General features: G+C 47.2%; 1 protein-coding gene across 1 annotated transcript in view; it reads left to right on the forward strand.

The window, feature by feature from the left end:
* Positions 1–17,535, forward strand: part of COL5A1 (collagen type V alpha 1 chain) — a gene marked incomplete at its 5' end in the record, with an annotated part of 136,414 nt that extends 118,879 nt beyond the window's left edge. Inside the window, 23 exons of the mRNA XM_080355703.1 lie at positions 520–573; positions 1,185–1,238; positions 1,448–1,555; positions 1,644–1,697; positions 1,786–1,893; positions 2,027–2,080; positions 2,463–2,570; positions 3,608–3,661; positions 4,030–4,083; positions 4,540–4,593; positions 5,007–5,060; positions 5,790–5,897; positions 6,339–6,392; positions 6,490–6,543; positions 7,210–7,317; positions 7,794–7,847; positions 8,441–8,476; positions 9,262–9,315; positions 9,649–9,907; positions 10,326–10,438; positions 11,652–11,720; positions 15,217–15,450; positions 16,941–17,535. Of these exons, the coding sequence (XP_080211829.1) occupies positions 520–573; positions 1,185–1,238; positions 1,448–1,555; positions 1,644–1,697; positions 1,786–1,893; positions 2,027–2,080; positions 2,463–2,570; positions 3,608–3,661; positions 4,030–4,083; positions 4,540–4,593; positions 5,007–5,060; positions 5,790–5,897; positions 6,339–6,392; positions 6,490–6,543; positions 7,210–7,317; positions 7,794–7,847; positions 8,441–8,476; positions 9,262–9,315; positions 9,649–9,907; positions 10,326–10,438; positions 11,652–11,720; positions 15,217–15,450; positions 16,941–17,087 (2,046 nt within the window). The 3' untranslated portion in view covers positions 17,088–17,535. The remainder of the gene's footprint in view (positions 1–519; positions 574–1,184; positions 1,239–1,447; positions 1,556–1,643; positions 1,698–1,785; positions 1,894–2,026; positions 2,081–2,462; positions 2,571–3,607; positions 3,662–4,029; positions 4,084–4,539; positions 4,594–5,006; positions 5,061–5,789; positions 5,898–6,338; positions 6,393–6,489; positions 6,544–7,209; positions 7,318–7,793; positions 7,848–8,440; positions 8,477–9,261; positions 9,316–9,648; positions 9,908–10,325; positions 10,439–11,651; positions 11,721–15,216; positions 15,451–16,940) is intronic.
* Positions 17,536–27,092: the final 9,557 nt, after the last annotated feature.

Here is a 27,092-nt window from a genome sequence, read left to right on the forward strand (position 1 = left end):
CTGCTTCCACCACGTTGGGTTGGATGTGATCTTAATACAGGGATATTTTATGACTCTGGCAATCCTGTGAGATGAGCAGCAGGCGAACTGGGCTGGGTGTGCTCTGCCAGCCAAACCGCTCGCTCAAGTCCAGTTAGCATCCCCCAAACCCCCTCCAAAGCCTGTAGTGGGTGCCTGGCTGTTCCAAATTCATTCTCTCTCCCCACTCTCTCATTAAGCCCCTCTGGACTGGAGCATTCTTAAAAAACAGTAGCTGGGATGAAGCACTCATCGCTGCTAATGAGATGTGCAAAATGATGCTTCTCACGTCACGTGGTAGCTGAGGAAAGTTTTAGGTTGTAAAAGGGTTTGGTTACACTTGGAATAGCCAATTCTCTGGCCTTTTCCAGAAGATGCTGGGGTGTTTCTGTGGGAATTGGCATCTTTGGGATGAGGATGCAGACACACAGGACTATTGCTTCGGTGTTGATATGGATGTGGTCACCAAGTGAACTGATTGTGCCTCTTTGTACCCGGCAGGGTGAGATCGGGGAGCCCGGCCAGAAGGGCAGCAAGGGCGACAAAGGGGAGCAGGTGAGTGGGTTGGACATGGTCAGAGGTGCTTCCCTGGAGGAGCACGGCTGTGTTGTGTGACTTGCTGGAAACAGAAAACAACCATTTTAATTTCTTTGTATCATTGCTTTGTCTTCTCCTTTGCTTCATCAATACCCACAAGATGTAAAAAAGAGCAAGTACCTGAAGTGTGTTTTTCCTTCAGCTTTCAGGAACACGCTGAGATGTTTCTGTGTCCCCATGTACTGTGTAAACATCTGTAAAATATTACAGTCCTTGCCATTAAAGTTGGCTGTCTGGCTGTAATTCTCCTAGTTGCTTCTAGCACACTGAAGCAGCATTGATGTGCTGCTCAGGACATGAGGAAGGTAAATCACACATCAGTATCTAGATGGATATGGCATGATATGGCTTTGCTGGAACAAAACCGCATTTAGATGTTTCTGCTGTGCCCTTGGCACCAGGGCTGAGGGACACTGGTGTGTCCAGGGACACTTGACCCTCTTCTCCATCTCTATTTAGGGAATTAATGTACCATTAATGGGGGCTGTGTTGAAGGGCATCAGTTCTTGTAGATGTGTTTTCTTACTCTCTGCTCCTAACAGTGATGTTGCACTTCTATTTTGTGACAGGGTCCACCAGGTCCTACCGGCCCACAGGGTCCAATCGGTCAGCCTGGCCCAGCGGTGAGTATTGTCCCCTGGTAGCAGAAATCCCATCTCTTGCCATAAAACCTCCCGGGAAGCACTGCAAGGGTTGGCAGCTTCTGCCTGGCGCTGCTGATGCCCAGGACGTGTTCAGGCTATTGCTGCTGGCTACAGCAGGAGGTGGTGGGGATGGAGCTTTGTGTCTGTCCCGGGTCTTCGCTGAGCTGCGTTAAACTCTTTCCTCGTAGGGTGCGGATGGAGAGCCAGGTCCCAGAGGACAGCAAGGCCTCTTTGGTCAGAAGGGTGATGAAGGACCCCGAGGTTTTCCTGGTCCTCCTGGCCCTGTGGGCTTGCAGGTAATTTGCAGTATTGAGGGAGGGTAATGAGGGCTGAGGTTCCACCTGAGATGTTCACAGCTACAACTCATCCCTCCCACCTCCACAGGGCTTGCCTGGACCGCCGGGGGAGAAGGGCGAAACGGGTGATGTTGGGCAAATGGTAAGATGCTCTCATACTACTTTTTTCATCACTGATATAGACATTGCTCCAAGAAACGTCTCTTAAACTTGTCTTCTCTTTCTCTCAGGGCCCGCCAGGCCCACCTGGACCCAGAGGTCCATCTGGACCACCAGGAGCAGATGGTCCACAGGGTCCTCCCGGTGGAATAGGAAATCCTGGAGCAGTAGGAGAGAAGGTAGAGCATCCAGACAAACGTGATTGAAGCCTGCATAAGTTTACTGCAACACTCATGCAGGGGCTTTGCTACATCAGCAGCAAATTCAGCAACCTGAAGAAATGTAATGTTCATCCTCTTTTCCCCTCTGCAGGGTGAACCTGGTGAATCTGGTGAGCCTGGTCTTCCCGGCGAGGTTGGCCTCCCGGTGAGTATGCTACAGGATGGCTTTGCTCTGATGGAGAAGAGCTTTTCTTCAGTGGTGTCCCCCGAGGAGCTGGTTGAAGGGGTCTCAGAGAGGAATGGGTGTGGATGGGGCTGCAGAGACTCAACCATGTCCTTGGTTTGGGTATCGGGTGACACATCACCATGTTACTGGGTATTTATAGTAAACCGTTTAGTCACCAAATATGGGCTACCCACGACTGAACAACATGAACACCGTTTAATCTTTGTGGGAAGGGACTGTTAAATCACATCCTCGTGTTTCGAGATACAAATAGAGCTTCTTTCTCCGAACTGATGAAAGGATAATTAGAGATCGGTAAGTTGTGTTCCTGGATAATAGAGACACTCTTTTTCCTTTACAGGGTCCTAAAGGTGAAAGAGGTGAAAAGGGTGAAGCGGGTCCCTCTGGTGCTGCTGGCCCACCAGGACCCAAAGGTCCACCAGGCGATGATGGTCCCAAAGGCAGCCCTGTAAGTACCCCCTCTCCCCAAGTGCTGCTTCCTTGTCCTGCCCAGCAGAGATTTTTCAATGTAAAAATATTTTCCAGAGATTTTTGTGGAAATTTGAAATAGTTTACCAGTCCCCTTCTTTAGGGTGTTAATGAGGGAAGACCTGCTGTACCAGACCTTCCACCTTGAGTTATCAGTCCTTTTTGCAGGCCATCAGAAAACTCACCCCTATGGAGAAGACTTGCAGTTGGCTTTACTTTGCACTTGAGCTTAGTGCATTGCCGAGGTCCTCTGCACCAGAGCAAAGCTTCCAAAATACCATAGGGGAGATTTATGTGAATTTGGGAGTTGTACCTCTAGGGCCAGATCCCTGCTGATGCTAATTGCTGTAGCTCTCTTGAAGCTAGTAAAGCTACACTGATTTATAACAGCTGACAATGGTATTTATCTTGCCGATTTCTTTGATGCTTGCTGGCTGAAGAAATTTGTTATGCGATAAGCAAAGATGGCATGAAACAGCAGAGGAGGCAGGGGAGTTACTCATCTCTCTTAACAGATGGGTTTTTGGGATATCGCATTATTGGTTGAAGCCTGTTGTCTGAACACTGGTCTCAGAATCATTTGAAGTGCACAATGGACATTGTACGGAGAAGAATAGTGACGGGCTTTAGTTATTAAACGCTTTGAGATGATCTTCATGTGAAAATTGTTACACATCATGTAGTAAGCAAAAGTAAAGTCTTGTAATCTGCACATGCCCAGAGCTGCGAGGATTTCACTGGTGCTTCTCTGATGTATTTATGAAAAACTAGATGAAATTGCCAGCGTTGACACTGGAGCTTTGCACAGTCGGGATGCAGAGCTGAACTGGTGGCTGTGACAGGAGGAAATTACTGAAGATGCAGAGATGTGGTCTGGGATTGTGTCTGAGGGATGGGAATTGGGGTTTTTCTCCGTAAGGTGACTCCTCGTGTTGTCATTGGGGTGGCAGGCACTAATGCTCGGCAGTTCTGCAGATGCGCTATCTCTGACATGGGAATACCCTTCTTTCTTTGCAGGGTCCAGTTGGTTTCCCTGGTGACCCTGGTCCTCCTGGAGAACCTGGTCCAGCTGTAAGTGTTTGTCTCACGGAAGGGCAGTTATGTTCCTCCTCTTGGTTTGTGCGATACAACTGTTTGATGTTCACTCATCAGCAGCACCTCCGGCATTTACTCTTCCTTTACTTGGGAAAGAGTGGGAAGTCCCACCATAAGGCTGTTTGTCTGACCATACCACCATCTTTGGGGCAGTATCTATACAAATGCTGCTATGCACAGTGTTTGACACAGAACATTTGCAGTTGCCAATGTTCTCAACAGGAGATGGGAAGGGATGGTGCCTGGTGACATGAAGACGAGCTGAACCACACCTGCTGATGCTCTGCTCAACTCTATTTGTGCCCTAAATACACCTGCTTGTTCCTTTCTACTTCTTTGTTTAGGGGCAAGATGGTCCCCCTGGTGACAAAGGTGATGATGGCGAACCTGGACAGACTGTAAGTAACTGGATGGACGAGATCTGTTCCCCATCAGTCCCCATGGTTTCTGTGAGCAAGTCCAAGGACCTTTGCCACATTAGAACATCCAGCACCTTATTCCCACCAGCTTCTGCTGCACTGGTCCCCTGTTGCCTATCCCTCCTGTCCTTGTCAGCCTGGTTGCCACCATCCATCCAGGCTGCTCAACAATCCATCCTGAAAGCGAAAATTAACTTATGGAAACCCAAAATCTAGTCTTTCATTTTAATTTGGCTGTGCCTTATGGTATTGCATGGTGGGAAGGGATAAAACAAGATACCACCTGCACCCCGAGGAGGTGTCGGGAGTTGTGCTTGGTCGCCCACACCTCGGCTTAGCACAAACTCTACATCTCAACTTGAGTTTTACACTCTTGCTCCTCCTTCCCGTGTCTGTGGTGCAGTTATGGCTTTTTCTTCTCCCCTCTCCATTTAGGGTTCCCCTGGTCCCACGGGAGAGCCAGGCCCCTCTGGACCCCCAGGAAAAAGGGTAAGCTGGTTGTTTATGAGTATTTTCCCAAAAGTATTTGTATTGACTTTGTGAAACTAATGTTATTACTAGGTCTACAGTAAATGCAAGGCAGGGGCATGTAAAATAATAATAACAATAAATGGATGCACCATCTGCAGTCACTGGAAACTGATGGGAAGTCATCAACCGAATCCCATAGATTTAAATACCCAAAATAAAATACAAGTCTGAGGTGCTCCTGCTCTTCCTGCCTTGCTGGCAGAACTCAGGGATTCATTTAGCGAGAAGCTAATTTTAAAAGCTTTTCAGAGATACTTGTCTCCTTTTTGCCTTCTTCCCTGGGGCTGTAGCATCATTTTGCTGATTCCAATGGACCATTTCAGGTGAGCGTGTTCTAATTGTGTTTTGCATCTCTTTTGTGCTTTCTCTAGGGCCCTCCTGGTCCAGCCGGTCCCGAAGGAAGGCAGGGAGAGAAAGGAGCCAAGGTAAGAGCTGAATGGGATTTCACTTCTCCTACATCCTTTGTATGCTGAAAGAAACACCCTCTGACAATGCTGGTGTTTAAAGACAGTGATTTAATTTTGCTGTGCATTACAACAAATTAGCCTGAATTTGGGGCCGCTGACCTCAACTCTCAGCTTATGTTTCATCTTTTAACAAACTCAGTGGAGATAATTAGGGCTTGGTAAGGTCGTGGGAATGTTTTTCTTGTTTTGAAATGTCAAAGTGCCATATTTGGCAATTAAATGTGTTGTGAATAATACGGCGTGCACAGCCCTACGTCCTTTCCCAGGGCAAACACGGCACTATCGGACCATGATTGTTTTGGTAGGAGTGATGGGGAAACACAGAGTGGGGTTTGAAATTGTAGATCCAATTGTTGCGGCAGCCACAGAATGCTGATGGCGGAGGGTGCCCTCTGCTCACCAAACCCAGGAAAGCTTTCTGCTCCAGAAACCTCACAGCCAAAGGGCTTTTCCTGCTGGAAATCAGCAGAAATAGGGAAGGCTGAAAAGTTGAGGGAGTTTTGAGACTTGTCCTCGCTGCATAAGGGGTAGGAAGATCAACAAACAGAAAGTTTCACAAACTTTAAATGGGATCATATTCATTCTGTGACATCCTGACAGCAGCCACTGTGTGTTGAGAAGATTGTTTCAAATTCCATTTCAATTTAAATTCAATTCAAATTAAACCATTCTGCCTCTTGCATCCAGGGTGAAGCTGGGTTGGAAGGGCCTCCTGGGAAGACTGGCCCCATCGGTCCCCAAGGGGCTCCCGGGAAGCCCGGCCCCGATGGCCTCCGAGGAATTCCTGGTCCAGTGGTGAGTAAAACTGAGCAAAGGCTGAGAAAGCTGCTGGGCACGGTTGTTCCTGGTGCTTTGCCATCATTCCTCTGCCTCTGGAGGTGCCTTTCTCCCAGTGTGATGTTCTGTCTGTGCTTAAGTGACTGAGAGCGGATAAAGCATCTTTAGCGGAAATAATGTACAGTAAATACCATCTCCCAGCATGTTTTATTTGAGTCTTGGTTCTGCTCACTCTCTCTCTATGGGTGAGAATTTCCATGACTTCCAAAGTCCCTTTTCCAGTGGAAATCTGAGAATGAAAGGGACATAAATGCTTTTGCCTTTGCCATCTGTGAGAAGCCAGGGAGAATATCCCTTGGCACAGGGATGAGATGAGGATGGGTGAATAATCTGAATAATCCCTGCTGGGAGCTCTGGTGTTACGAATGATTGTTTTGAGGGAATTGTGCTGTTTTTCAGGGTGAACAAGGTCTCCCAGGATCCCCTGGCCCAGATGGTCCTCCAGGCCCAATGGTATGTCCAGACCATCAAATTCCATAAGGTTTTGAGATGGGTGATTCTATATTACATGAATTAATTCTTTCTTTTGTTTTTCCCTCCTCTCCCAAAGGGCCCACCGGGTTTGCCTGGTCTTAAAGGAGACTCTGGTCCTAAAGGGGAGAAGGTGAGAACATCGCATGCAATCTTACCGCATGACCAGATGTCTTTGGGTGTGGGGAAAAAAGATGTCATTGTAGAGGGATCCTGCAGCTGGCGGGATGATGCTGACGAGTGCCACCAGCCCCCTGTGCGCTCTCTCATACCCTGGAAGCATCAGACAGGTGTTGAAAGAAGAGATGGAAAGTCATGAGCGTGCCCCAGGGGATGGTTGTGCTGTGGGTGAGCATGTGCGCTTGCACATCTGGATGCAAGGCTGGTTCCCCATCCCCGTATCACCAGCACTGATGTCGATGATGAGGTAACACGGAGGAGCTGAATCTCTGCCTTCCTCTCCATCAGCCCAGGGCAGCTCTGAACATGGACGCATTAGCAGAGGGCACAGGGAGGTGCAGACACCAGCCTGGCTTCAAGGCACCATTCTCTGTCTTGTAAAAATGTATGTAATAAATGTTAGTGCATAAAATGAGCAGGCGCTACAGTTTTCTATATTTGTAGCATTTTCTGTCGCAAAAAGCTGGTGCTTTGCTCTGCTCTACCACTGCCAGGTATCAAGGACAGCTACAAACTCCCACCACCTTGCTTAGATGTTTGGGATTATATCTAGAAATGTCTTTGTTGTTCGGTTGGCTCTGGCAAGAGATCGTAAATAACATCTGCTGTTTTCCCCTAGGGTCATCCAGGTTTAATTGGTCTTATCGGGCCACCAGGAGAGCAGGGAGAAAAGGGTGACAGAGGCCTCCCCGGCCCCCAGGGCTCAGCAGGACCCAAAGGAGAGCAGGTAAATATTCCATAAGGCCTTAATTAAATGTGCTTTTGAGCTGTGGTGTTTGCTGACTTTCAGCAGGTACAGCATAGCAGAGATGGTCAACCTCAGCAGGAGAATCTTCCTAATTTTTGAGGAGTATTTTCTATATTAATGTAATTTATTCTACATGTGAAGTGTAGAGATGCTCCAAAATGATCCGTTTTTAGTGGAAAGCAGATTCTCAAAGATCATATGAAGAGAGTTAAATAGACTTGTAGGAATGGTAACATTAGATGTGCACCTAGAGGACTGATTTTTAAAACCATTTGCCTAAACGAGAGACAAGATTCTCCGATCATGCTCTTGTCTGCATCATACACATGCTTAAAACCAGGTAAAGCTCCAGATTTGAACGGAGTCCTCCAAAACCAGGTGGTCAGATGTCAGTTGTGCAGTTATAGCCCAGCATTGCTCCATGCAAATTGATGTTATTCTGCTTCATTTTTCAGGGTATCACAGGTCCTTCTGGACCCATTGGACCTCCAGGGCCACCAGGTTTACCGGTATGTGACAAGTAATTATCTTTTAATTCCTTGGGAGCTACACAGCCCTTCTGGGGCCACCTCAGTGCTCCCAGACACGCAGCTCTGAGGATGCTGATGGGAGCGAGGGTTTCCCAGCTGAACCCATTAAAATCACTGCTATGAGTTACAGGAATACTTGGGGGTGACATGTGGGCTGAGACGTGGGCACAGGGGACACAGCATGAGGCACAGAAAGGAGCCCACCCTCTTTCTGTCTCCTTTTCTTTTGGAAAGCCTGAAGCTTTGGGTGACCAGCATCTCTTGTTGCTGGGTGTCCTTAAACCAGGATCAGCCCCACGTTATGGGAATCACACAGCAGCATTTCCAGCCCCCGTCCAGGCGGGAGTGTGGAGTTCTGACACAGATCGGTGTGACACAAACACTTTCTGTGTCTTGGCAAATAAAAGCAGCACCGAACTCAAGTGGATGTGAAAAGTGGAAACAGAAAGGCAGTGAATTAAAAAGAAAAAACACCACCACCTTGTATAACGCTGCTGTTCCTCTCTGTAAGGAGAGACTGATTGCTCTGCTAGGAAACGTACTGACTCCTTGCTGTATTTTTCTTTATACAGGGTCCACCTGGTCCCAAAGGTGCTAAAGGATCATCAGTGAGTATAGACATTGTTAAACAGAGAGGCTGAGGAGCTCTTATTAAGTGTGTAACCTGCTGCAACTTCTCCTCGTCAGTGGCATTAAGGCAATTAGCCAAAGATGACTGTACAGAATGTGGCCTTTTCAGGCTGGCCAAGCTGAGGAATTATAATTGGGGAAGGTTTCTGTCGCACTCACTGTACTTCAGTGAATATCAGTGCAGCAAAGATCATAAGGAGGAATCCAGTGCGTAGTCCTTGGGAGAAAACCTGCTGCTGTAAAGTGGTGGGAATGAAAAATAACCCGCGAAGCAGGAGGTGGCGAGCTGAAAAGTGAAGAATTCAGTGAGAAACGCGACGCTGAAGCAAGCTTCGTGTACAGCTCGCTATGCAGGCAGCTAAAAATTCTCTTGGGCAACTTCCCCAAGTCTTTTTCCCATGCAGAATTCAATGTTTTGTTATATTTAAGTTTTAGTTGATTTATAAAACTGTTGAATTGGCTTGGAGAGTTAACGTTTTCATGCATTGGAAGGTTCTTCTTTTTCCATAGGAAGCATAAGCAAAATAGGACTGTTTAACCCCAAGCGTTTGATCTTTTTCTCTTACTTAGGCATCTAAAATAACCAAAATAAGCGTTTTCTTGGGGAGGGGGTGTGAGGAGACTCCTCTTCTGTGCCTGAAGGGACATGAAGAAAGTTTTGCCACAAGACACTATTAAAATAAATAAAGTTTGGGATGTGATATCATTGACAAGTGTTTTTTCCTGCGTGACTCATATGTTTTTCCTTTGTTTTTCCACCCAGGGTCCAACAGGTCCAAAGGGTGAATCGGGTCTTCCTGGGCCCCCAGGACCTCCTGTAAGTAGAACCTGTAACGTGAAGTGTGAAATGAGGTTCAGATTTAATGGATGCTGTAATGTGAGGGACAAGGAGGTTTCTGGAGAAAGATTCAGTGTATTGGGAGTCTTGGGAGCTTATTAGAATTTCTTAGAGATGCTGGGGAAGAAAACAGGGTGTGAAGGGAGAAATTAATGGGAAGATGGGAGCCAGTGTTCAAGGCTGGTGGTTCTCATCATTTCCACCATGGGTGTTTTACGTGCCTGTGATGATGCTGTTCCTCAGTGAATCTCCTCTGTCTCTTCCCAACCACCAACACAATCAGAAGTCATATCTTCTTTCCTCACAACTCAGGGTCCTCCTGGAGAAGTCATCCAGCCGCTGCCCATCCAGGCTTCCAAAAGGACCAGGAGAAACATCGACGCCAGTCAGCTGGTGGACGATGGAAATGCCGACAACTACATGGACTACGCAGACGGCATGGAGGAAATTTTCGGGTCGCTGAACTCCTTGAAACTGGAAATTGAGCAAATGAAGCATCCGTTGGGCACTCAGCACAACCCAGCGCGTACCTGCAAGGACCTGCAGCTGTGTCACCCTGATTTCCCAGACGGTGTGTCCTGGGGCGGGCGGTGCGGCGAAAACACTGGGGGTTTCACAGGGTGAATACCAGCGAGTGTAGGAACAGAAGGAATTTGGGGAGTCCCTGGTGCCCCATGAGGGACGCAGATGACAGAGAAGGAATATGTGGAGAAGAGTTGGACTAGATGATTGTTGTAGGTCCCTTCGAACTGAAATGTTCCATTCTATTTTAAAAATGGGGATGTATGATGAAACATAGCTGTTCTTCTAAGTTGCCACATTATTGTGTGGAGTCAGAACATAACTGGTTGTCAGAAAAAAATACATATATATAGTAACTTATGGCAGAGAGATGAAACATCCCTGGTAAAGTGGCTGCCGAAGTGCCCGTCATTCTTCCCTCACAGTGCTGATTCTTCCTTCCCTTCTCTTTCCTGTTGTGCATCCAGGTGAATACTGGGTTGATCCAAACCAAGGATGCTCCAGGGACTCTTTCAAAGTTTACTGTAATTTCACAGCTGGCGGAGAGACTTGCATCTTCCCTGATAAGAAATCTGAAGGAGTAAGTCCACATACCTTTTTTTTCCCCCACTCTATATCATGGTGATAAGAGATTGTTTCCTAATATGAATATTCATAGACAGTCATTTTCAGGAGAATTGAACAATAGCAAGTAAAGGATTAAAGATCCAGAACATTTCTTTGTTACGCAACGTTGCCTTCTGAAATAATAAGGAATATGTTTACAAAGAGAATTTCTTTGATTAAGTCAGATTAAAAGTGATTTGAGACGTCTTTGATTTCCCAGGCATAATAAATGCTAAAACCTTAATTTTTTTTTTCATTTTTAACTTTGCTTTACAAAGGCAGAAGTGTGTGTCGGTGCAGGAACTGCAGCTCCCCATGAGCTTAATTTAACTCATTCCTTGTAAGCCGTGGTAGAATTTAAGCCGTATCCCTTTTCCGTCCATTCTCAACCCAGCAGAAACACACTGACTCGCTTTGTGTGCAGGAAAGGACAATCCCCAGACACCTGCACACAACTTGGCTGTTGCTTTTGGGGAGATTTCCAGCAGACATGAGGGAGTTTGCGGGAGGGGGAAGGAGCAGACGGCAGCCACGCTCCATCCTGGTGCCCAAATCCACGTGGTTCTGCTCCGACAGCTCATTCCTAGTCAAGGTCACCCCCTGCGTTGCTGCAGGTAGTTGGAGCTCCATCATGTGTGATGGGCCAGCACTGACTGCAGAGGACGCGCTGCCTGTGCTACAGCTTATTGCTGCGCAAACACGAGCCTTTTCCTTCATCCCACTCTTTTCCCAGCCCTATAGCACCTGGATGTGACGCTAGAGTGACAGCAGCCTTCTCCATCATCAGCGTCGCTTTTCCACCCCAGCTCTCCCACGGAGATCGACAAATCTTTTACCATTGATATTTCCCTTTTATTTTTCCCTTTTCTGTCCTCTGCTGATAAACTGCACTGCTGATTTTGCATCCAGAGTTATCTACGAAGCAGAGATCATTAACCTTAATGAAGGAGGCTGGTGCCAAAGCAGCGCTGGGCACGCACCACATCATCCCATTCTGCTCGAGAGGCTGCTGGCACCTTAGGGCGCTGCCGACTGGGCTTGTTACAGCTGTGTAAAGATTAAGAAACCATTTTAAAGTTGGACAGTTTCAAAAAGGCATGTAGACCCTGCTTGTGGAACTGAATGTAACTTTGTTTTATTTCTTTTTTTCTTCTTTCTCTCTTTCCCCCATGCCGTCCACAAACTAGGCTAGAATTACTTCTTGGCCAAAGGAAAACCCAGGCTCCTGGTTCAGTGAATTCAAGCGCGGTAAACTGGTAAGATGCATCTTGGTGCTTTCTGTTGCCTTTAACCCATGTCGTATTTTACAGAGTAAAATGGCTCGTTGGCCCAAAGAAAAGCCTTCCACATGGTATAGTCAGTACAAGCGGGGGTCGTTGGTAAGTGGCTAACCTTGGCCCTTGGGTCTGAATGAGAGCGTGTCATCTGCTTCGGTATGGCCAGACCTGCTGCACTCTGCATGCTGGACTAATAACCATCACCAGTCATAGGAAAAACATTTAAGGTGGAATACTGAATAAAAAAAAAGAAAGAAACAAGCAAACAAAATCCAGTGGGGATGCTTTTTTCCATTCCGCTTCACTGGAAATGTAGGAGCAGGCATCCCACGTGAGGGTGCTACATCCCACGGGAGAGGGCTGCATCCCACAGAAGAGCTCTTGCTGTCTCCTGATCAGTTCCCATTGTGGCAAGGACAAACTGGGTGTCCCTGTGCTGTTGTGCCCCAGCAGTTTAGCCTTATCCCGAGATCCCCAATGTGATGTTCCAGCCCGCAGCAGGGCATGGTGCTGGTCCCCAGGCTGAGGAGGTGAATCGGCACATCTGGGGCAGGTTTTCCCCAAAGAATGGATTTAATCTCCCACTTGGGAGATGTCAAGGCATTGGTTTAAAGGAAGATTTCAAGCCATGTGTGTTTGCCAAGCCTGGTGGCTTGAAATTTGCCTTAGTCACAATTAAGGATTTTTTTTCAAAGGACAGAAACTGTCATAAGGTCAAACAATGTTTGATGTCAGCAAGCAAGAAAGACAGCAACACATAAACCTGAGAAAGAGCTCTAGTATTTTGTTGTGTAGCAGATTATTCATGTTGTAGGTGGATCATTCCCTTTGGTCGGGAATGTCAGAGCATCCTTGTCGGAGCAGCAGCTGATTAGTGTAAGCCAGGTCTCCTTAAGCAACAGAAATCTCTCCCGTGTGTATCCATTCTTGTAGGATTAACGGGATGCAGATAACGAGCTCAGACAAATCAGGAGAATTAGGGAAGAAGGAAATAGTCAGTGGATAAGGACCTGGCCCTGTAAACTGGAGATGCTCCAATGTACAGCGCTGAGCTGCCTCGTGCCATCCCGTGCTCCCCAGGGCAAAGGTTTCGTGCAGTGCCCCAAACTTCCACCTTAAAAGGCAAACAACAACAACAAAAAGTCGCCGTGTTGTTTTCTTAAGCCACATTTCATTGCCACTAAACACATTTTGCTGTGATTCTGCCCACAAGAAGGGGTATGGCTTGCTGCAGCTTTTTTGCTTCATGGAATACGGCCGCAAAGCCAAAGCTGCAGCCTCGGAGCTCCTTGGAGGGAACTGCTCGTGGCTTAATTACAGAGCACTTCTTCAGTTAATATTACAAGTACCTCCATTTCTCTGCCTTTTTTTCTTTCCAGTCTGTTAATCAGCTACATTAGAGGCTGGATTGCCAACCTAGAGCTTAGGGTCTGTTTTTTTTAAATAGGAATTGCAGTGCTACTTGGAACCCTCTGTTCCATCTTTCTGTGTTGCCGGTTTTTTTTTTGCTTTTTACCTGTCCTGCACTTTCTGTTCAGAAAAAAGCCACCAGCACGTAGAAGACCCACCTAAGCAAACTACTAAACTGTTAAACGGGCAAGCCATACAAGTAAAGTTTGAGTTTTCTAAATTTGTCTTTATTAAAGTACCTCTCATTTTGCCCCAGCCATGAGATTGCTAAATTGGGGAGACATTTTCCCGGATCCAAGATGTTTGCAACCTGTGCACAGATGGGTGGGATGACTGAGTTTGGGTTCCCCTCTGGGTGCATTGTTGCTCCTGTTACTGCATGGAGAAGGTCCCTGGTGTCCTCCCACGCAGCCCCAGTGTGGTCTCTTGTGGGGGCTGAGCCCACGGGGATCCTCGAAGCCAAGGGGGACATTTCCACCCGGTTACTCAGCACTGCCGAGAGTACAGGTTGCTTACGGGGGATTTCTGTATGAATCTCAGCGTTTGCACGAGTTGTGCAGCCCTGAAGATGCTTTCTTTTTCTTCTGGGGCTATTTAAAGTAAGGAGAACGTAGTAAACATAAAATACAAAGAAACAATCTTGTTTGATGCTTCTGCACTGTCATTAATCAATGACACGGAGTACTTGGAGCTGATTTCTTATCATTTCTCACTATGCGGCCAAGCTGCATTTTGAGGGATAAAAGGGTTGCAGATGTTTTCCTCTGGACTCTGCTTTCCTGCTGTGTGTGTGACACACAATTCCTAGTAGCTCTAACAAGGCCTGTCACCCATCCCATCCTGTTATCCTTCACAGCCGTATGGCATCTGCCATGGTAATATGATACTATCACAGAGAAAACAGGAAAGGATTGATTTTTGCAGGACTGTTTTCCCATGGGCGAGCCTTATGCACACAAGCAGTTCCTAGTGGCCCCTGTTGCAAAAAGCTGGGGCAGGTCTCCATACTGAGACCCCGTAACCAGCAGTCAGGCTCCCAAACCAAGCACTGATTTGAAATAAGGACAAATGAAATCAGAGAAGTGGGTCCTACAGATCAGTAGTGCCATATGTCATTGGGTAGTTGGCATTTTATGTCCCTTTCCTTCCACGTCCTGGTGGTTTTCTGGCAGCTCTCCTGCTGGCATGCGTGGCTTTCCCATGGTCAGTCATATTTAACTCTCAGGAGGACAGTGCAACAGAATCCTGACAACCGGTTGGTATATTTATGCATTTTTATTATCGTTTTACTCATGATTTTATTGTCTGGTTATGAATCTCTTCTACTGTTTGCAGCTTGCACTGATGTTCCGTGGTACCTCGAAGAACACTACGCTGGTTGTGTACCTTCTGTTTTTCTCCTGGTCATTTCTAAAGAAACCCACTGTCTGTAGAGGACAGTAGCAAACAGCAGCGCTGGTAGCTTGGCCATGGCTGGAAATGCCACCTGAAATTAGTTTATACACGCAAACTAGCTGTCCCCTTCTTCGCACTAAGAGCAAAGATTGCTTAAAACTCAGTGCGTTGGTGCCCAAGAAAAAGTGAATGGGAAATACCCCAGTGCATGCAGAACAAAATACCCACAGCAATCAGAAAATCATGTCCAAAATGGTAGAAGAATGAATCCCCAAACCCTTACAGAAATAAGTGCTCTCTTCTTTTCAAAAGCTGGAGTAGTATGCTCTCTATTGCCTTAAACTTGAGATATATGCCCCCAAGTTTGCTTAGCACTGCACATTTTTGCAACCAGGGCTTGAAATGCCCCTTTTTTTTCTCCTCCTACCCTGTGTTAGCCTTAGTTTTTTAGCTCATGGGCAGCAAGAGAGATAAAGTGCCCTCGGTAGCTGTGGCCTGGCTGCAGGGGAACCGGAGCATCCCTGTGGCAGGAGCAGCATCTGTGTCCCCATGGGGTGGTGAGACTGTGCTGAGTGACAAGGACGGGTGAGGCTGGTGGTCCTCAGACCCCCCCCAAACACATTGTGCTACCCCTCACTGCCCAGTGTTTCCCATTCTCCGCTTCTCACAGCTCTCCTACGTGGATTCGGACGGGAACCCCATCGGAGTGGTGCAGATGACTTTCCTCCGGCTCCTGAGCGCCTCAGCCCACCAGAACATCACGTACAACTGCTACCAGTCCGTCGCCTGGCATGACGCCACCACTGACAGCTACGACAAGGCCATCCGCTTCCTGGGCTCCAACGACGAGGAGATGTCCTATGACAACAACCCCTACATCCGAGCCACCCTTGACGGCTGCGCGGTACGTGGGCACAGCTGGGCTTGGCCCGTCCCTGCAGGAAGGGACAGTGCTGGAGGTGTCTGTCCCCTCCCCTGGTTGCCCAGCACTGTTTGTCTCAGAGCAAATCCCCTCCAAATTCCCTGTGCCTCGTAGTTGCCTTGAGGATTGTCCCCAGCATGGGAGGCATCGAGCTTGCTCTTCCCTTTGCTGCAAATACATAATTCCACTTAAGGTCAGGGGAAGCAGCAGCAGCTCTAGAATAATATCCTTTGTTTCTGGCTCTGCATAAAGAAAAGGACCTACCTAAAACGACCGTCTGCTTTTAAATGCCCCCCATTGCGTTTGCTCCTACTCTCTTTACTCACATGGGGCAAGGCAAGTGATGATGCGCAGTTGCATATGAATTTTGCAGGCGTTGGTAATTTAAGTGCTTTCAGAAAATCTTGAAGGCAAAGCATTAAGGGTTTGGTATTGGCTCAGGGCCTTGAGCATCACTTCCAAACCAGCATGCCCCAACCCTTCCTCTCCACTAGAGACCTTCCTACAGGCTGTAAAAAAGGAGGTAAAATGTGCCAAGGGAGTTGACTGCAGCATTGCAAAAGGATGCTCTGCATCTCCTGGCACCCTAATAGATCATCCTTCATGAACCACAGGCAGAATGTTTAAGATTGAGCTCTACCACATGAAAAATGAGGTTGGGCTACCTGATTTTTGGGGTGACCACAGAGGTCCTGGTCAGACCTGCACTCTGGCCGTAATGCTACTGCAGCCAGCACTGGGTGGTCCCCAGGGCTGATGTTCGGGTTGTTATTTAAATGTGGTTTTCCTGATCTTATAGCCCTTTCTCAGCAGCTGTGATATAACCTGTTCTTCTGAGGGACACAAATCAGAGGGTAAGGCAGAGCCAAAAGCTGCTCCATAAATTCACTTGTTTGTGCAGCTTTGTATGCCCTCGGGTGCACTTCTGCTTCTCTGATAATTATTTATATTTTGGAAATAACTGTATGGCTACCAGGCACGATAAAAAGACAACATCACCTTGTGAATTCCATCAAACTTTAAATGTGATCTTTCTCGGTAGTGCTTGGATAATAGTCTAACTAATATATTCAAATTAAATCGCTCATATTTGCTCAACAACCCATGTATATCCTTGGGGAGGCAAAACAACTACACCACAGCCACAACAATTTTACCAGGCTCCTGTTCCAGCCCCAAGATGTGCTGACAGCAGTTTAATGTCTTTTAATCTTTGTGGCAGCAGATTCTGCTCCAAAGTCTGGGCTCAGAACTGGCATCTCCCAGGGGTTTGGTTGCTGGTCACCATCCCCCTTGAGGTGATGCTGTGGGGCAAATGTGTGTTTGGGTGCCTCTAATTTAGCTCACAAGATACCTGGGAAATAGTGTCACCGTATTCCCAGCTGACTGGTGAATCGTTATTTGTGATAACTTGCTGTTGTTGGGCTGGAGGCATCACCAGAACTCCTCTTTCTCCTTCTTGTCCCCATCAGGCAAAGAAGGGCTACCAGAAGACAATCCTGGAAATCAATACGCCCAAGGTAGAGCAAGTACCTATAGTCGACATCATGTTCAATGACTTCGGAGAAGCGTCACAGAAATTTGGATTCGAGGTGGGACCAGCTTGCTTCATGGGCTAAGAGCCACCTGAAAACTAGTCTCCAAATGAGCAACCTCGTAACCTCATTGCGCCATTTAATTAATTAAAACAAAACAAAAAAAAAAAAAAAAAAAAAGGAGTTCCTTGTCACATGCACGTTCTGAAACTGGACAGCGATGGGTTATTTTTTTCCGTTTCCTTTCGTTCCTCGTTTTGCCCGAGTTCCTCTGTGCCACCGAACCGCCGACCGAGGGGACCGTTCCCGCCACAGACGCAGAATCGCATGACCGACCGCCGCACGCGTGGCCCCGCGCCCTGTCCCCAAGCCCTGTCCCCGTGTCACCGCCACCGCGCTGCTCCACGGCCGCCCAGCAGACCCCACCGCCATCAAAGACAACCTCTTCTTCTTCTTGTCACGAAGCGATAGCGAGCGCTTGGCTCTACCTTAGCGTGCGTGTGTTTATTTCTAAGGAAAAATGGAAATAACTTGAAACTCCTGTGTTCAGCTTGAGGAGGAAGTCCCGGCTCCAATCCAAACCCCGCTGAAGCCCGTCAGAGGAATTCCATTGATTTCCATGAGATTCGGATCACCTCTAGCAAGTTGACATCGTGGCCGCTTCCAGAATTTTTAATATCGCAGTTGAATCGTGTAATTCTACGTTTTAGAAAATTCAGCCCCCCTGAATTTGAGAGCTAAAAGTCACCCTGGGCATCTCTTTCCCATGTATTAAAGGTGCTTATATTTTTATATGTTTGTAAGTAAATATTTCTATTGTATATTATTTTAAATATTGAAATGTCTTCTGGCTTCAAAACATGCATGTGACCCTGTCTGGATGAAAACCACCACCCTTCCCACCGCCAGCCCAGCCCGGTGTCCACCTGGGAACAACGACGGCGACTCGTGTCCCCAACCCTGGATTCGGGACAACCCACCCCCCGCAAGCCACAGTTGGAATGATTCGCTTCAACATAAAGAAATTAAAGCCACTTTTAAACGAGATTTCAACAAAGTCCTCACCTAAAAGCAGGATCCGCTTTGACTCTCTGCCTTTTTATGCACTTGCTTACCTTAACGTAAATGTTTTAAATTAATTCTTCTTTTATTTTTCCTTCAGCATTCTTTTAAAATAATAATGATAAAAACTCCATTCCCAGTGGCAGGGGAAATCCATTTGTCCTCTATGAATACAAAGCGTAAAAACAAAAAGAAAGGAAAAAAAAAAAAGGTGCTTTTTATTTTTACATGTCTCTGTGGTGCTATCTATTTGAATAACTTTAATACAACACTGGTGGTACCCTGCCATTGCCCATCTCCAGCCTTTGCTTTTTAGCCACTTTCAACACAAACCGAAGGCTTTTGCTATGGTCTTTGATTATAAATGCATGCCGCCTTCAGAATTTGTTATGTAGAAGACCCGCTCCTTCCCTTAATTGTATTGCGGAAGCTTAATACGGTCCACATAGAAAGAGTATTAAATGTGCTTACATCTTTTTTTCTTTTTTCCCAAAAATATTCACGCATTTGATGCGGTGGTGACCATACCAGATTGTACTCAGTCGCTGAATGTTTGTGGTGCTAATTTATGTGTTTGTGGGATGTCCTGAGGCGATGTCGGAGCCGTGCGGGTTCCTGCCGAGCGCTCCCGGGAATCTGCAATGTTCCTGCTCTTCCCACGCCGGCTCTGCCAGGACGCCTTGGTTTTTCATTCTTGTTTTCGTGCAGCGTTTTCAGCTCGCAACCTGCTGACACCATCGTCTTTTTCCGTTTGGTTTGTTTGTTTTTCTCCCTGGCCGTTTTCCTCGTTTCGATCTCTCGGCTGGAAAATAGATGTTGCGGGATGCGCTTTTTATTATTATTTAGCCTGGAGCGTTACAGCGATGCTTGAGCCAAGGGGGGGTCTTTCACCAGAAAGGAAAAGACATCACATTTACTGTGAAGAAAAGCCTATATATGATGTCTTTTCCCCTCCTCCTGCCCAAGCGGAAGGGAGGCCAAGCCGTGTGGTGCTTTTTGGTCTGGGAGAGCCACATCCATCCATCCTTCCATCTCCCTTCTTCTGTTGTGTTCTCTCATATACCTTTTTACTCTACAAACTGCAGACTCCGGCAGCAAAGCAGTGAAAAGGAGTATTTAATAATATATAGGAGAGCTCAGCTTCTCCGTCACCTTGGCAAGAGCCTTGAGCAGGAACAGTGGGAAGGTCAGAAAACGTTGCGCATTCCTCTCTGCAGCAGATAAGCCATATATCGATGTCTGTACACACGTGTGCGTCTGTCCAGGTCATGTGATTCTGTTATACATTTTCATCAAGGGAGCTTTTTTCCTTTTATTTTTCCTTTTATTTCTTTGCTTTAAGAAAATAAAAAAATCCTCTGTTGAATTCCACAGTGTTGTAATTGTACTGAGCTCCAAACTGTTCCGATTTCCCCAGACCACTTAGCTACGGTATATTGCAATAAAATTACTACTTGTATTTGCAGACATTCTTTTTGTGTAATTTTATTTCCCTCCTCCCTTAATATATATTGACTTGAACAAATGTTGATAAGAAAAATAAAACCTATGGAAAAAAAAAATTTAGTACATAAGGCCCTTTTTAAAATATAGTGTCAAAAGACATATTGTACATTTCTTCGAAGTCCGATAAACATGTCATAAAATTTAAGTGTAATGCCCGTAAGAGCTATTTTTAAATATTTTAAACCTGTGTAATAAAGGAATAAATGTAATAGATTTTTTTTCAATAAATCAAGTTTACTGTTTCCACCTAAACCAACACGATGTGAATGTCTTCTTGAAGTTGATTGCAGCGCGATTTCCCCACGACCGCTCCGTGGAGCCAGAAGGTTCATCAGAACAGCGGTGAAAGCACTTGAAGGTAAATAGATACTGTAAAATAACAAACCCATCAGAGAGAATTTTCAGGCCTGGAATCTTTTGGTTTTTTCCCCTCAGTGAGAATTTCAGATCAACCCAACAGTGCAAAAGCCCAACCCAAGGATTGTGGTTGCTGGGACTTGGATGAGATCAGACACTCACCAACGCTCTGCCTTCTCCACCACGGCCACAGCAGCACCCCAGGAGTCTTTGTTTCAACTGCTCTTCCCACCCTGAGATGAATTCAGGGAAAAACAACATTTCTCCGGCGTCTTGGTGAGTTCCTCAACCCCAAACTCACGTCTCGTCCCCAGGGCGCTGCTGTGTGGATGTGCTGGGGGACGTGACGTGGGGACACTTTGCTCATCCTCTCCTTGTCTCCCACAGGTTTCACTCCAGGGACTTGCAAGAAGATGACGGCTCCTCTGGAAACCCTTGTAAGAAATGGCTTCATCCAAATGGATCCCTGAAATGCAGAGGTAGCACAGCCGGGGGAAGAAATGAGTTGGAAAAATAGCTTGAATTACTTAGACTTGACTAGAAAGATTTAACTTAGATCCTGATGATGGTTCAAGGTGACACCAGCCTCACCAGGGGAGAGTTAACTGAGCCCAGTCATGTTTCCCACAGCCTGTAAAAGCACATGGGCAGGGGAAGGGGTGGCTACAAGGTTACCTGTGTCTGCTTTCTTCTGCCTGTGATTTCTTTTCTTTTAATTTCCTAACAGTCAGAGGCTCCGCTAGGCTGGGATTTATGCACTTCTCTCTATTGAGAAAGAAGGTGAAGGCTGAAGAGTTTTTCCCATCCAGTTACCTGAGCTGACCCCAGCATGAGGAGCTGTGTGTTTGTTTCCAGGCTGTTTCCTAAGGTAAAACCTGACTTGCTTTCTGCTGGCAAAATGGGAAATATTCCTTGGGGGGTGTATTTTTTAGCCCCATTCTGGAGGAAAGGGCCAGCTGTGTGCGTTGGTTTGTTTCTTAGAGCCCCTTGGTTTGTGTCTGTCCTTAAAACAGCCCATGGTTTGGAAGAGAAGGCAGCTGGTGGTGATGGACACATCCCTGCTCCTCCTTGGGGCTGGTGGGGAAGGGGACGGGGAGTCCGGGGTCCCCGGACCATGGGGGGCAGCATGCTGGGGGTCACAGCTCTGCCATGTACCAGTCCAGCCTCATCCACACCATGTGGGGACACACCGTGATCACACCCCGTTTGCTCTCTGCAATACACAACAGCTTTATTTGGGATGCACCCTGCTCTATTCTTATCTCTCAAAGCGATGCTGCTCCTGGTTCCTTAAATACCTTGTTATCATGAGGCTGGTAAAAATAAAAATGGCTATAAAAGAAGTGTTGGCTGTGCCTAAATTTAGAGGCCAGATCCTGAGGCGCTTATTCCCTATGGTCTGGGTGATTTGGGGCAAACAACTTAGAAGAAAAACTGTGAAGGGGTGTTTTATTAAAAGTATTGAGCTTCCTTAGTGTGACTAAAGCTCTCCTGGAATGAGAGAAACAGCAAGACAAAGTGGGAGGCTACAACGAGAAGGGGAGAGGAATGTGCCTTAGCATGAAGAGAAAATGTAAAGCATCTGGTAGCGTGAGGCTTTCACAGCATATGAGGCAAACTAGAGCTGTCATCTTTGTTCAGCTGCTTTTTGTCCAGCATCTTCTCCCCAGACTTTTTTTTATTAATGACTCAATCAAAAGGCTAAAACTGATCTGACCCACAGCTCTGGGCTGGGAAAATGAAATAAAAACCCTTCCATGACTTTCTGTGAGAAACAGCAAGTGAGCTGGAGATGCCTCTTGGCACTTCACCATTACCTGTAAATTAAGCTACAGAGTCTCCAGCAAAAGCTAATACAGAGCAAATCAAATGTATCCCCTCTCTCAGCACCTCGCACAGGACCCGTGTCACTGCACATTCACTGTGCATGCTTTCCTGCTGGCTGGGTGCTCCACCAGACAGACAATTTCCAGATTTTTTTAAGGTATTTATTTGAAAGGGATGATCTGAGCAGGACCGACAGCTGCTGCAGCAGTGAGTCGCATCAGGCTCATTCTCGTGTCACTTGGCACCGCAAGCCTGGTGTCCAGGAGCATCGTGTCCCATCCCTCACCAGGATTGGGGTGAAGGCGACACCTGGGACCTCCACCCCCAGCCTGGCTGGAAACTCTCAGCAAGGGCTCAGCTTGAAGCCGTGACAGAATTATCCATGCAAGGGCTGTCAGCTCTGCTGGTTCTTCTCTGTTTTCTTCCCATGTGTTTTTCTTACTTTCAGGCAAGAGCAACCTTTGAATCCAACCTGGGCTGATGTTCAACATCTGTCAGTCGCTGTTTAACTAGTGCTGCTCTCCTGCCATTACACAATGGCCCAAAACCACCGAGCTTTAATGCTTTTCAAAGCGTCTGGCTTAATCCAAGCTCTGATTTCAACCAGGAGGCGCTACTTGACATTCGAGAGTACAAAAGTACAGCTCCGTGACTTGAGCAATGAGAAGAAAATGCGGAGTTTGAATAGCAGCCCTGGCATTTGGTTCTTCCAGCCAAGTACCAGGATGCTCAATAGTCTGTGATGTTCCCCCTGGGCTGGTTCCCATCTCTCTCTGGAGCAGCAGGATGTTGTGCTGTGGTTAGCAAGGGGATGGTCACTGCAAAAATCACCAATGCCAAGCTCCAGTCCATCAAGATTGTCCTGCAATTGTCCTTTGGATCGTTACATCCTTGGAAATAATTCACTCATAACTCATCCCTCCCTTGGTACTTCCAGCTGGGGGAATGGGTGTCCCCTCTCACATCAAGTAGATCTTCGATCCCAGCATCTTTGAGCACATAATCAACCTGCTGGATTGGGGCTCTCACTGGATTTTCCCCATGTCACAGAACTGAAAGCTCGTTTTGCTTTTGATCTCCAAGGCAAGGGGACTCTCAATGTGCTGTCATTTTATTTATGGCACCTATTGCCATTTCATTTATTCCTTGTAACTTCTCTGGCTGTAGATGGTTTTTTCCGTCCTGGGGCATCACGGCAGCAAAGTGACTTTCTCCAGGGGCACAAACTCAATAGTTCAGACAGGCCCTGTGTGTTTCTACCTTCATAGCAAACAAAACTTAGCAATTTATGCCTGTATTTAATGGGTTTTCTCAAATAGCCCAGAGCAAAAATAAACACCCCGAAGAAATTAAACACATGAAAACCCTAAAGAAAAAGCTGTTTTCTCCTTCAGAGAAAAGCCAACACGCTTGTTTTTTTTTAAGAGATGCATAACTAAGAGAGCTCTGAAGCGCTAAAATTACATCTTGTAAGGCTCAGGCTGTCACGCTCGGTGGCACCCCTGGAATCGCTGCTCGGCGCAGCTGAACGCAGAGAGCAAACGTGCCATCGTCGGGCCCTGCGTTGGGACTTCGTGTTCTCATTCTGCCTAATTATTAATATGTTAATTTGACAACGATATGTTCCTCTTTGCAGAGAATTTTCTGCACCCTGCTTGGCTTTTTGTCAGCTGCTCCTTAGCTCGGCAGATGTCCTGGTTTTCTCCGGTTTCTTGGCTCAAGTGGGGTGGAACCACGGGCTGCACCCAGGGGACCCTTCCCTGGGCACCCCAGGGTGGGCAACGGAGTCCTTGGGTTGTGTGAGCATCGTGCTGGTGGTGACTGCCAGTGTGACCTTGGGGACATCCCTTAGGACAGCTGAGCCGTGGTCCCAGCCCTGCAAAAGGCAGATTGCCAGTGCCTGGGGACCCAGAGGGAAAGATGCATTGGCTGTGCCTTTTTAAGAGCAAAATCTTCACCTGGGTGAATGAGCAGGGACCATGACCTGCTGGTGGGGTCCCTCTGCCATGGGTGGTCTCTTGTCCCCATACACAAGTGTGGTGAAGAGTTTGGTCTCTTTGGGATTGCAGTGATAATTTGCATCCAAACTTTTGCTGTGGGGTCCCAGAACTAAGCCTGGCTTAGCAAAGCGTCTCCCTTCAGCCCCATCTCCTCGATAACTGAAGCATCTCCACTGTAGGTCGGACCTCAGCCTGGAGCTGCTCCTCGCTGCCACCAGCATCATGTTGAATTTTAGGAGACCAGAAATAAAATGGTCCCCCTTTAAGGCTTTCCTTTCAAGCAGGCTGATCAGAGACCCTGCAGAAACAGAAATCAGAAAGCTGCTGGACTTGAAACATTAATTGAGATACACAACAGGAGAGAGGGGGAGAGGGAAGGAGGGGAGCGTCTATTCATGAATTATCCACTCTAAGAGGAAGCGCTTGTGTATTCAAAGCGCATGTATCATTTTGGTGGCGAATGAAAGAAATTGAATCAGACTACCCAGGAAGTTTGTACACCACCGTGGATTTAATTTTCAAACTTGTATCGGGCAAAGATTAACCTTGTTGAAGGGCGCTAGCGGAGCAGGCAGAATGTGTAAGAAATAATCCCTATAAGTTTCTTCAGGAGGAAACACTAAGCAGTATCAAATATTTATTGTATATAAATACCTTCTTTTTCCTCCCACTTTCTTTCCTGCTTTGTGTTTCAGTTGCTTGTTCTCCAGAGCCTGTCTGCCTGGCATAGAAGCACGTCTGGTACCCGCTGCGGCCGGGACTGTGGGTGCCTTTGCTGCACAACACAGCTGTTAATGCATTTATTATTGCTAAAGAATATAAATGGGTTTTGTAGGAACCACTGGCTTCGAGCACAGACTGATGCAGCAGGACCTGTCCCTTGTTCCTGCATCCCCAGTGTTGTGATGCTTGGGGAGCTTTGTGATGTCCGAGGAGCAAAGAAAACGCACAATTGAGCCCATAGGCTCAGGGATCAGTGCTGAAATGCATCACCCCAAAATGCCTCTGATGTTCCCTGTCCCCTGCCTGGGAAGGGAGCCCAGCAGAAACCCCAGCATGTCATCCATGGCACCCACAAGCCTCTGCATCTCCAGCCCCTGGAGCATCAATCCTGCCCCCTCCATCTGCAGTTGCTGCCAGTGGACAGGGATCTGCCTGGAAAAGACAAGTGGGACCCAAATATAGATCCTGAAATAGGTTAGAAAATAAGCCAGGAATTCTACTCAATATTTCTCTCCACTCGCCACATGCAAACTCCCCAGGGATTAATTAGTGTTTTCCCAGAGCCTGGAAAACACAAACCACTAGGCATCTATTTTTAGTAGATCTGAGGGAGATGTAGAACACTTCTCCATACTTCACTCCATATCTTTTTCCTGCAATTTCCCCGTTTCACGTCTAGCAAAACACAAACATTTCTATTGCTGGGTGTCGTATAATCTAATTAAACGCATGTTTCCGAAAGGTTTTGAGACCCTTGGTTGAAAGCCAGCTATTTGATATTAAATATTGTTAATATGACCAAAATATTTGTATTAAATAGTGAAAATAACATGGAACCTGCGCACACAGCAGTTCCTGCACTGCTGCCCATTCCAGCCAGTTCCATCTGTGGCTGCTCCCCCAGTGCGGCCGTGGGGTGCCCCACATCTCCCCTCCTGGGCCCGTGCTGCCAAACACAAGGTTTTCTTTTTCTCCTGCCTGAGGAGCCAGGTATGAGGAATAATTCATTTGTCACCTTGATTTTTCCCTCCCTCCCCTCTAAAAGATTGATACCGTTGCACTTAAAGAGGAGAAAATCAAGTTGTGCTGATCTATGACCAGACGCTATTTATTCTCACGGAGTCTCATCTGCAATTTGTTCAGCATCTTTGGAATTAAAATCCCTTTGCAATCTCCCCAGCTAGCTGAAAATATGCCATTATTTCCCTCCTCTTCCTTCTGAGATGTCTTTTCACTCTGATCAGGGCACGATGTTATAGATGCTGAGATTCTGCTTTACATTCAGAAGGTTGTGGAAGTTTTGGACCGTAAATAATGCTCCTGTGCAGCTCAGGCAGAATTATTCTGAGGTGGCTTTTTTTTTTTTCCTTCTTTCTTTTCCTTCTCCCTTTCCCTATCTTTCTTTCTTCAGATCTTGGAATGGGTGATAAATTAATCATTTCTTCCCCCATAGCAACCGCCAACGCACAATATGGAGCGGATTACTTCACACCTGTGATTTAGACTTGGAGGTGACCCTGCAAATGGGGAAAAAAAAAGCCTATCATGTGGATCCTGTGAGGAGCAAACCAGCCTGGCACAGCACCACAGCTTGGCATGTCAGTCCTCGAAAGCAGCTCAGGGTCCCTCCGTTGTCACCCAGAGCAGGGACACCACGGCCAGCTGATTCCACTCCACGCCTGAACACGTTTCCCGGAGCAGATACAGGCTGATTTCTGCTTCTTGCAGGGATTTAGGTGGTTTGCAGGTGGGTTTTCTATTTGGCAGGATGACAGGGCTTGGGCTGGCGTGCACATTGTCCCCCGGATCCTGCCCCAGCTGCCCAGAGCTGATGAGATGCGATTGCAGAACTGGTTCACTGAAAGGCTTATTTTTTCTCTTTTTTCTTAGAAGTAGAAAGCAGCCAAGGGCAGATGAAGATGAACCATCCCAGCTGGTAGCACCAGGTCGTCCTGGCTAGAAACCACCCTGGCAGACCGAGCTGCCTCTTGCACCCTCTGTGCTCTGGGTAACCACTGCCTGGTACCCAGGGCTGCCACTCAGGGGGAACTGGAGCATCTTCAGGACACCGGTTACGCCTCCAGGTCACCAGTTACACCTCCAGGTCACCGGTTACACCTGCCTGACTTTGCTTGGCTGAAGTTAAGTGAGCTCAGTGTCCTGCACCCAAATTCTGGATTAGACCAAACCCATTCTGGGGACAGCAGGATGTCACCTGCTGGGATGCTGCAGGTTGCAAGGGCAGAGCTGACAGGTTGGGTTTGTGCTTTTTAACAGGGGAAAAGAACCTGGATGGCTCCAGTTGAGTCAGGGGGGTTGGGGCCCCCCTAATGTAGTCTGGGTTAGGGTTGAGGTCTCCCTAATGTGGTCACCAGTGGCCACCCAGCCCGGACATCGCTTCAGAGCTGGTGTGTGGCCATGCAGGAGATGCGACTCGTCCTCCTCTTTCTGCTCTGGAACCTTCTTTGTGCTGCTCCCAGGAAGGGCACCCAACAGGATGCATTTTCCTATTGTCCGGTGGATCCCTCCTTTTAAATCCCAGTACAAATAATTTAATTTCCAATACAAATAACAATTTGTGACTAAAAGGAAATCCACCTGAAATGTCTGTCCC

The sequence above is a fragment of the Nesoenas mayeri genome (assembly GCF_963082525.1).
Source record: "Nesoenas mayeri genome assembly, chromosome: 18".
In the NCBI taxonomy this organism is placed as follows: Eukaryota; Metazoa; Chordata; class Aves; order Columbiformes; family Columbidae; genus Nesoenas; species Nesoenas mayeri.